Source organism: Spermophilus citellus (genome assembly GCF_964194105.1).
Source record: "Spermophilus citellus genome assembly, chromosome: 1".
NCBI classification, from domain to species: Eukaryota; Metazoa; Chordata; class Mammalia; order Rodentia; family Sciuridae; genus Spermophilus; species Spermophilus citellus.
In genome coordinates, this window is record NC_138182.1 from 13,824,952 (window position 1) to 13,838,665 (window position 13,714).

A 13,714-nucleotide genomic window follows, 5' to 3' on the forward strand; every position below is an offset into this window, starting at 1 on the left:
CAGAGACCTTAAAATGTGTATTAATTTTTTTTTTCCTACATGGTCAGGTGTGTGGAGAAATTTGGGAACCAGTGTCAAAAATAAGGAACTAAAACAGGTATTAAAAACTTGTACTAAATGAGTAATTTAACTCAGAGACTAATTATCAAAGTAAACATTTAGAGCAAAGAGCTCTCTCCCACATCTCCATCTTGATTTTCTGTGGAGGCAAATTCCCAACCATCTCTTCCCACATATCAATGGGGCAACATAAATACAGGTTGTGTCTTGACTATCAACAGGATGTGAGGACTTCAAAACTCATCCCCCAGAACCTTTTTGGATGTCAACTAATCGTTCCAGTTAGCCAAAATCTTGCCTTCAAAAATATGTTGCTTGTTCGTCTGATTTTATGATCTAAAATGAAATGTCCTGGTAAGTTTTATTGATGACAACTAGCATGTAGTTCACAGAGAAATGTGTAATTGAAGTAAAAATACAGATTTTAGACAGTGGGAGGTTTACATTCAAATCCAGTGCTCTGCCACTTATTCCACGCCCCCCCACCCGGCCCTGCCCCAACCCCAGGAAGAAAATTAACCTCCCTGAGCTTTAGTTTTCTCATCCGCAGTGGGGAAGAAAAGCCACTTAGCTGAACAAGGTGCTATTTCTCGTCAACTTCCCATGGTCCAAATTTAATAAATAGCCATTGTAGTAGTGTAAATGTCAGTACTAATAACATTTTTGGGGGTCTCAAATTATCCAATGCTTTTAAAACAGAAATGTAATCAGCATAGCAATATACTACACAGAAGTTTAAATTGAATTAAACGGTAGCAAATATCTTCTCTTCTTTTTTGAAATATGAGGTGGGAAATAAATATTTTCTGTTATGTGAAATTGAATGTTAAAAATTCACAGGCTTTGTAGAGATAGATTCAATTGGGTGTTTTTCTTTTATTTTATGGTGTTTTTCATTGAAGTTGATTAGTTAAAAATTACAGCAACAGTCGTTTGCTGAGATGTGCCTTCTGCATTATTATTATGACGGACTGTAATACTTTACATCTGTGGAAGCTTCTGGCATTCTCAAAGTCTTCCTACACATATTGTCTTCTTTAATCTCCCAACACTTACAAGAAGCAAGTGTGGGTGCAGGCATGCGCAGTCTCCAGGTAAGAGCAGGTTGGAGACACTGGAAGGAAAACCCAAGGTCAGTGCCTCTGAGAGTCAAGGCTTTCCAAGCAGCCAGGTGCCCAGTCTCAGGCTACGTCCACTCTTCTGCATTCCCTAGACTTTTGCCATATTTCTTAAAAAAAAAAAAATAGAAAGGTGGGGGGACCAATATATTGGAGGTCTGAATACCTCTGAGCACACAGAAAGCCGTGTGTGCCCACAGCCAACCCGAGCCTCCTACAGACAGTAGGAGCTGCTCTCTACAGCCCTGTAGAGAAAGTGACTCCTAGGGCCCCTAGTGAAAGGAGGCTCCTGAGCTCTGCAGTCTTTGCTGACAAGGCATCCTGGTGTCTGAACTGGGTTCCCCACAGGCAGCTAAGGGAAGAGCAGGGCGGCACCTTTAAGAGTCTTTTCCCAGAAGCGCACCCGCTCTGGCTGGGAGAATTGGCCTGCAGCTCTGCTTAAGTGCTGTTGCCATGCTGCCGGAGACAGGATCCATTTGGTCCCCGTCATCTCTCCGCGCTAACCCACAGCTGAAAAGGCCAGAGGACAAGATCTGCAAAAAGCTTTCTTGAAGAAAATCGCTTGTGAAATGCCCGTCTTGCTGTTTCCTCCCCCGTTCTTTACTCCAAGTCCTTGTGCTTCTCGGCCCCCTCCCACCCTCAGCTCGATTTCCCCAGCACATTACATCTGTAGTTTGGGGTTCACTGGAATTGGCTGGGGTCCAGAATACACAATGCATTGTAGGTCAGAGTCAAGGTAAAAGGTCTAGGCTTGGTCCCCAGTGACATGGCATGGCATTGAAGGGTCTCCAGTAAGGGGGTGACAGGATCCTACGCAGGTTTTTTTAAAGATTCTTCTGATTCTATACATAGGATATACTGGAAAAAGTAAGAGTGGAGGGTGACAGATGAGGAAGGAATTGCTGATGCGGGGGCTCCAACGAGGGTGCTGGGAGGGAGAGAAGAGGATGGTTTCAAAGGCAGATGTGCCAGGACCTGCTGACGCACTGTGTGGCAGGGCCTGCTGGGTTGGGTTCGGGATTTCAGCTCGATTGTGCCATTGACTGAAATGGGAAAGTAGTGGAATAAAGAATTTGGTTTTGAACATGTCAAGTTCGTGTGAGAAGCTTGAAAGCGAGTCCAGTAGGCAGCTGGCTGTGTACACCTGGGTTTCAGAGGAGTGGGTTAGAACGGAAGCACACTTTGGGGGTCTCAGCCTGTAAATGACTTACATTTGGAAATTAATGAAGCCGTGAGAAACAGGGTAAATAGGAAGAAACATCCGGCCTGGGAATCTCTACCTACAACAGAAGCTTGAAATGGGCACAGGAGACAGAGGCGTCAGAGAGGCCTATTCAACATGATCCAGGCTGATATAACAAAAGGCCATGAACTGGGGCCTTTTAAACAACAGAAACTGATTTCTCACAGTTCTAGAGGCTGCAAAATTCATGATCAGGGCACGGAGGGCACTTTCTTTCCATACGTGGCTGCTGCTGGCTGTGTCCTCCATGCAGAAAGGCCACTGCATCTCTTCTCCTAAGGACACTGCCACATTCAGGAGGGCTCCACCCTCATGACCTGATCACCCCCTCCCCAAAGGTCCTAACTCCAAATCCCCTCTCCTTGAGGGTCGGGACTTCAATATCTGAATTTGGGGCTGACATACACATTCAGACTGTAGCACCGATGGAGGTGAAATGACCACTGGTTTGGTGATATGGAGGACTGGTCAGAGACTTGGTGGAACCTGTTCAGGGCCAGATGAAAGAAGAAGTGGAAAAGAAAATCCTTTATCAAGGTTTAGCCCAGAAGGAGACCTAAAGGGAGAGTGGTTTTTGGTAATCTCTGTTTAGCTATTTATTTGTCTAAGGCAGTTTCTGCATCTTTTAGCTGTTTGTGGCAGCTGTAGACAAATTACTTGAGGGCTTAAAATAACAGTTATTTATCCTTCCTCAGTTCTGGAGGCCAGAAGTCCAAAATTAGTTTTGCTGGGCCAAAAGCAAGGTGCTGGAGAACTAGACTCCCTCCTGACGTTCCTGGGGAGGATTGTTCCTCGGCTTCTATCTTCTGGTGGCTTCTGGCATTCCTTGGCTTGTGGCCACATCAGTGTCTGCCTCTGTGCACATGTGGCCTTTCTCCTCTTCCGTCGGTGCCAAGCCTCCCTTGGCCTTTCTCTTACAGGCACACTTGTGGTGGCATTCACACATCTTCAGAGACCTTGTTTCCACACAAGGTGCCCTGAATAGGATTCAGGCACTCTGAGTGCCATTATTTAGCCAAACACACCGTACTGGACATTAACAAACTTCTGAGATTCTGAAGTGATTTGCTGGTAGAATCGGTGATTTTTTAGGCTTGTCACATTTTTTATTTCAATACTTCATGTGATTCAGAAACCTCTACTGAAATATTTAAATGAAATGTGCTTTTTTTTTCCCCCACAGAGAAAGGGTGATTATTTAGCTTCTAATTAATATTTGAGACAAATATATAAACAAAACTTTCAAAAATCGCTCAACTAATAGTTAAGAGTAGGAATGGGATTTTCAGATTAATACTGCCATTGAGTCAACAGGGTCAATTCTTATTAAATTCTAAATAATTAGGAAGCGCATAATTCAAATGAGTGAGATATATAAGGTACTGTTACTATGTTGACCTGGCTGGTTCTAAATTCATTGCCGTAGACATTATTTAATATGTATAACTATATTATTTTAGCATTTAGGTAATTTAATAAAATAATTTATATGTGTGCATCAATAAAGAGAACCATAAATTATACATGTGTGTAGTTTTAAATAGAACCATTTAAGTGTCTATTTTTGGTACTAAATGTGTTTAGAACCCTGTCCTTGTTAAGTCTGGACATCTGGGCTAGCTGTTACTTGTCCTGCAGATACACTTAATGGAGACCTTCTCTAGGTAGCTTTTCTTATCCAATCCCATCTTTTCTTGGGCCTGACTCTTCCTTCACCCTCTCAGGTATCTGTCTACCTGCAAAAGGCTGAATCTTTCTTATCTTGGAGTTGCCTTCCTCTGGCATTTAATCTTGGAGTCCCCTTCACCTGGCATTTAGTCTTGATTCCCCTGCAGAGCTGGTTCCTGGCTACTGGAGACAAGTAGAATTGCCAACAACCTGCCCCGACTCTCTCCTCCCTTCTTGGTGACCCCTACTCTCCCCAGTCCATCTCACAAGAACACAAGAAGAAAATTTAACTCCAGGGTAGCTTTTCATTTGGAGACTTTTCCTGCAGTAAGGATTAATTTTTATAAATAGGCCTTTGTGCATGCATTTTTTGTAAAAAGCAAATTTAATTCGCTGTGGCTTTGTTTTGGAGGTCATTTTCTAAAAAATTAACTTGTTTTGGACAAATCCTTTGCAAATGTAAATGAAGCCCACTGAAATTGGGGTACTCCTGGCCCCCAGGGCCTCATTCCTAAAACAATATCCAGACCTCTAAGGAAGTACTTTCAAACCCTGAAACCACGGAGGAAACACTGCACAATACATACTCATTACGTAAGTCTCTTGGGCATTTGACCTGTGGCCCTTGTCCCAGCTACCACACCCTTTGCCCATCTGGGAGAGACAGGAGACAAGTGATGAGGCAGGCTCCTGGCCCGGAGCCACCTCTGACACCGTGTTGGGGGCTGTTGTCTGGCTCCAGTTGGAGCACGCTGTCGAAAGCAACCCAGCTAAGGTGTGAGTTCAAGTCACAGCTCCACAATTCGTTAGCTACATGACCCTGGGAAAACCCTTTACCTCCTGGGCTTTCCCACTTTCCTCATCCCTCAGGTGATGCCAAACACATCCCTGTCAGCTACCCTCCTACAAGCCTGATAGGCAGGACAACCTCTTCAACACACACATTCTCATCCACGCTGTGGATAACTTCTGCTCTGGCAACGAGGAAGAGTTTGAGTGATGCAGATTTCCCAGATACAGAGTGGAAATTGTCTTTGCCCCTGATTCTACCCATTTTTCCATTTAAATTTAAACCAACAACAACTTTTTTTTTTTTTTTCAGCATCCACTGCTCTTCAAAGCTATTTGCTCTGATTGGAACTGAAGTGACAGAGCAGGGAGAGGCCAGAGTCACCGTGGCACACCCGCACCAACAGGTCAGCCCCAGCCTGCAGGGAGACAAGGCCACTCACCACTGGATGAAGTGGAGTTCCTGGGAACATGAACTGCATCTGCTGGGCGAGCATGGCTGCTGCCGTTTTCTGCTGGATCAAATTGTTCCTCCCATTAATTTCTAGTTGAGTTTTTAAGTGTGTCGGAGGGTGAAGATATTTGCAGTTCTCTCTTGAACAGCGGCCCTGTAAAATGCACACGTTGGGTTAGGACTGGTGTAAGCAGCCTGCAGCGCCTACCTTGACCATCTCACCATCACAGCTGATCTACCGAGGCAGGGACTGCACACGTGTGTGTGTGTGTGTGTGTGTGTGTGTGTGTGTGTGTGTGTAGGGATTATGGGATTATCATGGCTGCTTGAACGGTTGAGCAGAGAAGATTCATCTCTTCTCCCCCTCCCTCCATCCCATCCTTCCTCCCATCCTTCCACCTTTCTGTCTCTTTTTTCTAAATCCTAACAAGAGACTCCAAATAAATGTGACTGCTGAGAGTAGAGAAAGAAAGACCTTCCAGGCAGGATGGACGGCGCAGAAGGGCCTATTTACCATGACCTGTCAAAGGAGTCTTTGATCTTGCTGTACATTGGTTTGTACATGATAGAGTGAAGTCAAAATATGAAAAATTGTGTGATGGATTCGTGCACTGAGGATAGGAGTGAAATTTCAAGTGTGTGTTCCAGATGAAATGAAGATATTCCTGATTTCAATCTGCTGTCACAGAGGCAGTGGCAGCTTGGGAACCACATTTCTTAGTAATGGACACTTAGGTGAAGAGCGCAGGCATTAGCTCAGAGGGCCACCTGCAATCTATTACTCCTCCACCTCAGATCCCCACCCCACCCATGGCAGGAATATCAAACTTAATGTCATTACACTACCTAGCAAGGTGTGCTTATGGCTACAGTAACATTTGGACACTGAATCTGGCAAAACAGAAAAAAAACAAAAAACAATTAGGTGACAGGTGTGCAAACAACCACTCCTGAAGAGTAATTACATATGGAGGTGTTTATACTTCATTTCCAAGTTTTCAGATCTACCCATTGTGAGAATCACGTTGATGTGTGAATTATGCAATTTCTAGAGAAACAACAGCCCACTGTGTTAGCCACTTTGATTATTATCATTCCCTAAAGAATCATCCTATTTGCAACCGGGAAGAGAGACTATAGGTTTGCTTACCACATACAAAAATAATTTTAAATAGCAAGCTTTGTGAGTCTGGGGGGAATGGGCTTGTTTACCGTCCTCCTAATTCTGAACATCTGGAGTCTTCCTCTGCCTCCCACTATTTTCAACTGCTCTTGTGGCGGTTCAGGCTTCTTTGCAGAGCGGATCTCCCCTCCCTGCCACACAGAAGGGCACATGTGGGTCCCCTGCTTAGTCCTGGTGGTCTGTGCCATCAACCTGTGCTGCCCCAGGGTCTACTCTCAGCAACGGTGTCTCCATCTTAGGGAGGATGAGGCAGATGGTGAAGATCTCAGAAGAAATAGGATGCCCAATGAGAGTCTGTAGCAACAGGCCATGTCAGTGTGTCCCCTGAGCCTCAAGTCCGCACCGCAGATGTTTTATTCAGTTTCCAATGTACAAATGGACATCCTAGAGCAAGTTCTGGAAGGTCTACTGTAAAGATACAGGTAAACCGGAACTGCTACAGGAAACCAAGTTAAACAGCCCAGGAATCCTCTTTCTCCCTCGGCTTCTCTCTGCAAATCTGCCCCGTCATCGTTGCCTTGTGACTTGCCAGAGTCCCTCCTGCCCCACCAACTTGCTTCCGGCAGCTCTTACTTTATTTCTCTTTTGTCCCTCCCTTGATAATTGCCTCAGTCTCTCCGTTTGTTAAGATCAAATCTCTCAGCGAGCATTCAGGTTGGGCCCCGGAAGGTATGTGACCAGTCTCTGAGTTGGCTGCTTTTATGTCACACACCCAAAGCTGATGTCATCTGTGCTAGAAGGTGTGTCATGGGACACAAATCATAGCTACCACTCATCGGCTGGGGTGCAGGAGATTGAGCAGAATGGCATTTCTTATACAGAGGCTAAGTACCTTCTCTCTGTAGCAAAAAGCACTGCAGTGGGCCTCTGTCACCCAGGAAGGTTCACGTGTACACGGGGCCCTCAGTCTACATACATAAACGTTCAGAGGCTCTGACAGAGGGTTGTGGGAAAGCAGAATCCACAGAATGGGCATGGAACTAGTGAGTTTCCACATTTCCACCAGCATAGCTGTGTTCACTCATATAATTAATTTGATCACTACTCTTTTAATGTAATGCCTTGTAGCAGCTCAAATTTCAATTTAGCGGGAATTTTTGGCTTTATTTTTTTAAATATTTATTTTTTCATTGTAGTTAGACACAACACTTTTATTTCACTTATTTGTTTTTTTATGTGGTGCTGAGGATTGAACCCAGGGTCTCGCGCGTGCAAGGCAAGCTTTCTACCGCTGAGACACAACCCCAGGCCCAATTTGGCTGTCTTTCTTTCTTTCTTTCTTTCTTTCTTTCTTTCTTTCTTTCTTTCTTTCTTTCTTTCTTTCTTTCTTTCTTTCTTTTAGAGAGAGAGAGAGAGAGAGAAAGAGAAAGAGAGAGAGAGAGAATTTTTTTAATATTTATTTTTTAGTTTTCAGTGGACACAAAATCTTTATTTTATTTTTATGTGGTGCTGAGGATCGAACCCAGCGCCCCGCGCATGCCAGGCGAGCGACTTACCGCTTGGGCCACATCCCCAGCCCCCCAATTTGGTTTTCTTAATCAATGCTTTTATCCCTTCATATGCCTGGGATTCCTGGAGAAATATATAAATTATTTTCAGCTTAATAGAACATGGTGCACAACATCAGATTCATAATTTATTGATGGGAACTTCTTTTTTATGAGAATTAATGCAATTTCCTAAGGCATCACACACTGGGAGTAAGGAGAACTATTGATAACGTTTGTGCCAGGCAAATTTATGTATGGTTATCATTTTCTCCTTACAACAGCAACAATGATCCCTATTTTACAAAGCTGCTGAGATGGGATCAGTACAAAAAGCAAGTTTCCTAAGGTCATAAAACTGGTAAGTGGAAGAGCTAGACTTTAAACCCAGGTCTATCTGACTGAGTTCCATCACTATGTGATGCTATTTATTAGCAACAGTTGAAATCCTGGGAAGATAAAAACTAGCACTATCCTTCACAAAACAATAGGATACATAACAAAAATTTAAATATATTTAAGTACATGTATGAGGATTTGGGAATAGAAAAGAATTATTTGCCTGGCCTTTACATTGATAAGGGGACAGGGCTCATACCTGGCTCTGTCCTTTTCTAGCTGTGTGACTTTGAGTGATTACTTGAATTTTTTATTTCTCTGTACAATGAAAATACTTATTGTGTCTTCCTCTTAGCTCTGTTGTACAATTCATTGAGTTAACACATGCATAAGGTTTAGGGAACTGCCTGGCACATAGTAAGCAATGAATAAATGCTATTAGCATCAGAAATATTTGTACATGATATTTTGTTTACAGGAAGTTGAGGGTCACAGATTTTATAGTACTTTGGTCTCTGGTTCTTTCATACAATAAGCTGTCACATCAAAACATGATAAAGGCTACTTAATTGTACTTACTCAATTATTTTATGATTTGAGTTATTTTCAATTTCAACAGGATATTTTTGCAAGTACTCATATTTAAAGGAATAGCCTTAAACCCTAGTTCAATCTGATATTAGTATTTTGAAGAATATTCGTACATGGATATCTGAGACATACTAAATCAAGCACTGGAAATCTCTAGGAAGCAGGATTTTATTATGAGGCCCTATAGGATTTTTTAAATCCTAAAGGAAAAGCTACTGTCAAAATCTAATGAGCTATCTGACACAGAAAACAATTTTATCAGGACATTTTCATGAAGGCATAAGATTTCTCAGGACTTATATCACTGCATCAAAACCGTTGACTCTCAAAGCAAGTCGTCGTAACAAGAGAGACCGCTGTGTGCAGAGGTAAAGCATCAAAGGAAGGGGGGTCCAGCCCTGGGACAGAGGTCTTCTGCTGGTTGAAGGTGGGAGACAGTCTTGCTGTGGAAAGCCTTAGAGAAACAGGAAGAGGGATGGCGTGGGGTGGAGCGCAGGCCAAGGAGATGGGCTCATTCCAAGGCCTACTCTGGAGACTGCGGCTCACTGGTCACACAGCTCTTAGGGGCTCAGCTCACCGGGTGGTACGTGCCAGCTGTAGAAAGGGCAGGTGATGGTATACATCTAAGTCTCATCCCTCCATTTGTCCAACAGACATTTCTTGAGATCCTACTGTGTGGCAGGCATCATGCTCAGTGTTATTTAAACAAAAAATTGGGTAAGGGAGACACAAGACACAGTGTCTCCCTTCCTGAAGCCTGCAGGCTGGTGGTGAGGACAGAGGTTAATGAAATTATGCCACGGATCACTGTCTAATTACAAATTGCTGTACATGTTCCAGAGGGGGATGCTGAGACAAAAATGAGAGGTCAGAATTGAGACTGTTGGGTCAGGGAAGGTCCCTGGAGAAGTGACATTTAAGCTGAGACCTAAAGGACGCATGGGAACCTGGCAAGGAAGTGGGTGGTGGTCAAAGGGTGTGTGTTTGGTATGTGTGTTGTGTGTGTATGGCGTGTGGTCATGTGTTGTGTGCACTGCACATGCATGGATGGGTTGTGTGTGTTAGGGAAAAATGAAACGTGAGAACATTGAGAGGAGGAGAATATGCTAGGGCTGTGTCCCATTTGGGAGCCTGCAAATGGCTGGAGTCCAGAGGGCTGTGGGTGGAGCTGGAGAGAGAGAGCAGAGGAGGCAGAAGCCGGATGACAAAAACTTGGAGAGCCCAGGCGAGCAGTATGGGCTTCACTGCCTTGAAGGTTTTCAGCAGGAGATGAACGCTATCAGATTTCTGCATTACAGTACATTTAAATCTCGCCTGATTATTAGATTTTATATTTATGACTTTCTTATAGTTCTTATAGTTTGAAGATCACTTGATTAAAAATAATAACAGAATTCTGACAAAGTCCACATTAGGTTTGTACAGCGTATTCTACCTCCCCAAATAACCTCTACTTCAGGAATACTTAGATGAGAGACGACGGTTAGAATCAAGTTATAATTTCAAGCTGAATTAAATTTATTAAAATAAGCCACCATGGAGGATTCCAATACAGAGTATGCGTGTTGATTCTCAACAGGATGAAGAAAGAAACTAAATGACTGTAATGTGTACTTGGCAGAACAACAGATCGGAGCTATCAGAGTTACATGGCCATTAAATTACATGGCACAGGATGGGGAAAAAAAATGCAGCTTTGGCTAAGATTTCAGAGTCAGGTTGGTGTGAGAGAGAAAAAGCATAGCAGGAAAATGAGATTTTCTAATTGCTTGTTTTAAAACAGTAATTTTTAGAGTTTTTTCTTAGTATGCTCCTTATAGAAAAAAGCAAATTAAAATTTGTAAGCAGAAACAAAACAGATTCATTAGGAGATTGTTAAACACCTCCCTCTAACAATAGGAGGTTTGGCCCATAGGAACTGCCAAAGATGACTATATCCTATGTATCTTCCATGGGAAAAGTAATAGATGTTAAGGAGCCTGCCTCTGAACAACTATTAAGCCCCTGCTGTATGTGCTATATTACTTGGTCACACGACTCCTTAGAGGCTCAGCTCACCAGGTGGTACATGCCAGCTGTAGAAAGGGCAGGTGGTGGTATACATTTAAGTCTCATTCCTCCATTTGTTCAACAGCCATTTCTTGAGATCCTGCTGTGTGGCCGGAGGCATCACACTCAGTGTTACTTAAACAAAGGTGAGTGAAACCAGGACACGGTGTCTCCCTTCCTGATGCCTGCTCCCTCTTAGATCTTCTCTTGGAGAAGCAGATTAAAGTAAGGGAACAGTCTCAGAGCTGGACTACTGGGACTCAAAATCCAGGCCTGCTCAGATTGTCCTGGGTCCTTGGGCAAGTGGGACCTTTGTGGCCTCCAGCTGCCCCATCTATAAAGTCAGGAAAGTGGGGATAATATAGTTTCTACCTCACAGACTTCTGATATGGATTAAAAGTTAGTTTATGCAAAGCATTTGAACAGTTCCTAGCACATAGTAGAATTCTTAAACTTTATTATTATTATTATCATCATTATTCCTATTAACCCCTTCTTTGCATAGTGGATAAGAATACCTGATATTTAAAACAAATTCCCTGTACTTGTTCAGTTTTTCTAATAATGTTCTCCAGTCTGGCGTATCTACCAAGATCTTGACCCCTTCATTACCTTTCCTTTTTTTGGTGCTGGGGATTGAACTCAGAGGTGCTTTACCACTGAGCCAAATCTCTGCCCTTTTTACTTTTTATTTCAAGACAGGGTCTCACTAAGTTGCTTAGGGCCTCTCTAAGTTGCTGAGGCTGGCCTTGAACTTGTGATCCTCCTGCTTTAGCTTCCCAGTCACTGGGATTCCAGGCGTGCGCCCTGGTGCCTGGCAATCCTTTGTTATTCTTGTTCTCACGCCCAGTGCCAATTCTGGTCATTGATCTCTTCAAAGAGCCTCAGATCTGTTTTTCTTTGATATCTTCTCTGTTGAGACTTGCCAGAACTATCACCATGATGTGACTCATCCAGAGGTTAAAGCAGCTGTGGATTATAGTTGGAAAATCCTTGGAATTCTGGTGGTGGTTTCATTCCACAATGGGGTGATGTGAACTTTTACAAGTCATTTATTTCAGTCTGTGCCTCAATTTTCTCATCTGAAATGGGGGTGATCTTATTTCCATATCTCCCAACAGTTGTTAGAGCCCAAAAGCAGTTGCTCAGAGAAAAATACAAATTGCCAGGCATGGATTCCACGTCCATTTCCCCCTTGCAGTTCCCAATCTAGCCACATAAACCGACAGTTACAGGAAAAGGTGGCACTGGGGACGTCTGTTGGCAGTGGTCCACAAGTGTTTTCAGAATCATGAGACGTCTGTGTGGCCAGGTTTGAGGAGCATCAGTGGCAACGGCAGATTCAATCAGAAAGGACTCTGTCCAGGTGGGTTCTTAAGCACCGACAGCATGCACAGCTCAGAAACAAAGAACGCCACCAAATGCATGGGAAGTGGCTTAGCAGAATCTTCTAAATGGCTCAAGTGGCTGGGTGAACTAGACATTCAAAGCCTCAGCTTCCCCAGAGTTTCAAAACCTCTCATTGAAAAATCTCAAGATTTTTGAAGGTGGCCAGTGAGGGGGGAATAAAGGCTGGGATCTGAGTAGGTGAGCCAGTTTTTATAGGTTCATAGTTTTTATGGGTCTGAGTCAGGTTGCTAAGGCCTGAACCTCCTCTTCTTCCTCCAGTACATTTCCGGGAGGATATGGGCAAGTAAAAGTGTCGGGGAATAAAATGGTTATTTACATCAGAGCTTAATTTATAACATTAACTATGGGACTGAAATAGCTCCATTCTAAGGCAAGTGACAGATGAGGCTTTTAGGCTTCTTTTGAATTTAAATAAACTAATTGAGCCACATGAGTTCTTGGTGTTATTAGTTCCAACTACATAATGTAGCAAATAAAATACAACCACATAAGGGCATTGGGATTAGAAGGAAACTGTAGGTTTGGGGAATCATTAAAAGCACATGATAACCAGAACTCACATGAAAATGAATGATTTCCCATATCGACATTATGCAGGAGCCTCAAAATAGGTACTTTCTGTTTCTTATTGGGTTCAATTTATATTACAATTCATCTTTTATAGACTATAACGTCTTGGTAAATAGCATAAAATGTTGTACTTATTAAAGAGAGAGAGATGGGATATTTACAATCTTCCCTTTTCTGGGATGTGTTCCTTTTTCTCTGCTGCTTCATGGACGAACCGGGTAGAAAGAGACAAGGAGGCTTTGACAATGTGGCCTGATGGGGAGTGAGCAAAACCCACAGGTGCTGACAGGCTGACCTGCAATCCACCGGCCGCAGATGACAGCACCTTTAGGAGTTTAGGGAGGATGAGGAAACTCGGGACTCGGGTTGCATAGGTAGTACCCAAGGATGTCGCACATTTTCCCCTGAGAACCACAGAATGCTCAATGGCTCCTTGTGGGGCCTCACCTTGACTATGGGTGCAGCTCAGAGCTCTCCCTCCAGTCCAGGGCTTGACCCTCTTAGAGGCAGGCACAAATGCTTGCATCTTCTCATCTCTGGATTTGCGGGTAGGGCTGCTTGCTATCAGCAGGGGGTGGGGGAAACTTAGTACAGGTGTCTTGGGAAAGATTTGAGACTCATTCATGATTATGCCCTATTCCTGTTGGCATTGGCCATTCATGCTGTGGCCATTTCAAATAAATAAAATTAACAAATGGGGAAGAAAGGTAAAGAAGGTCGATTGCTTGCAGTTCACCATTTCAAAGCATATTT

General features: G+C 43.4%; 1 protein-coding gene across 6 annotated transcripts in view; it reads right to left on the reverse strand.

Moving 5' to 3' along the window:
• MBNL2 (muscleblind like splicing regulator 2) overlaps positions 1 to 13,714 on the reverse strand; it is a 151,611-nt gene that overhangs the window by 45,867 nt on the left and 92,030 nt on the right. For all 6 annotated transcript variants that reach the window (XM_081286040.1, XM_081286038.1, XM_081286041.1 and 3 more), the window contains one exon: positions 5,322 to 5,486. In XM_081286040.1, the coding sequence (XP_081142166.1) occupies positions 5,322 to 5,486 (165 nt within the window). The remainder of the gene's footprint in view (positions 1 to 5,321; positions 5,487 to 13,714) is intronic.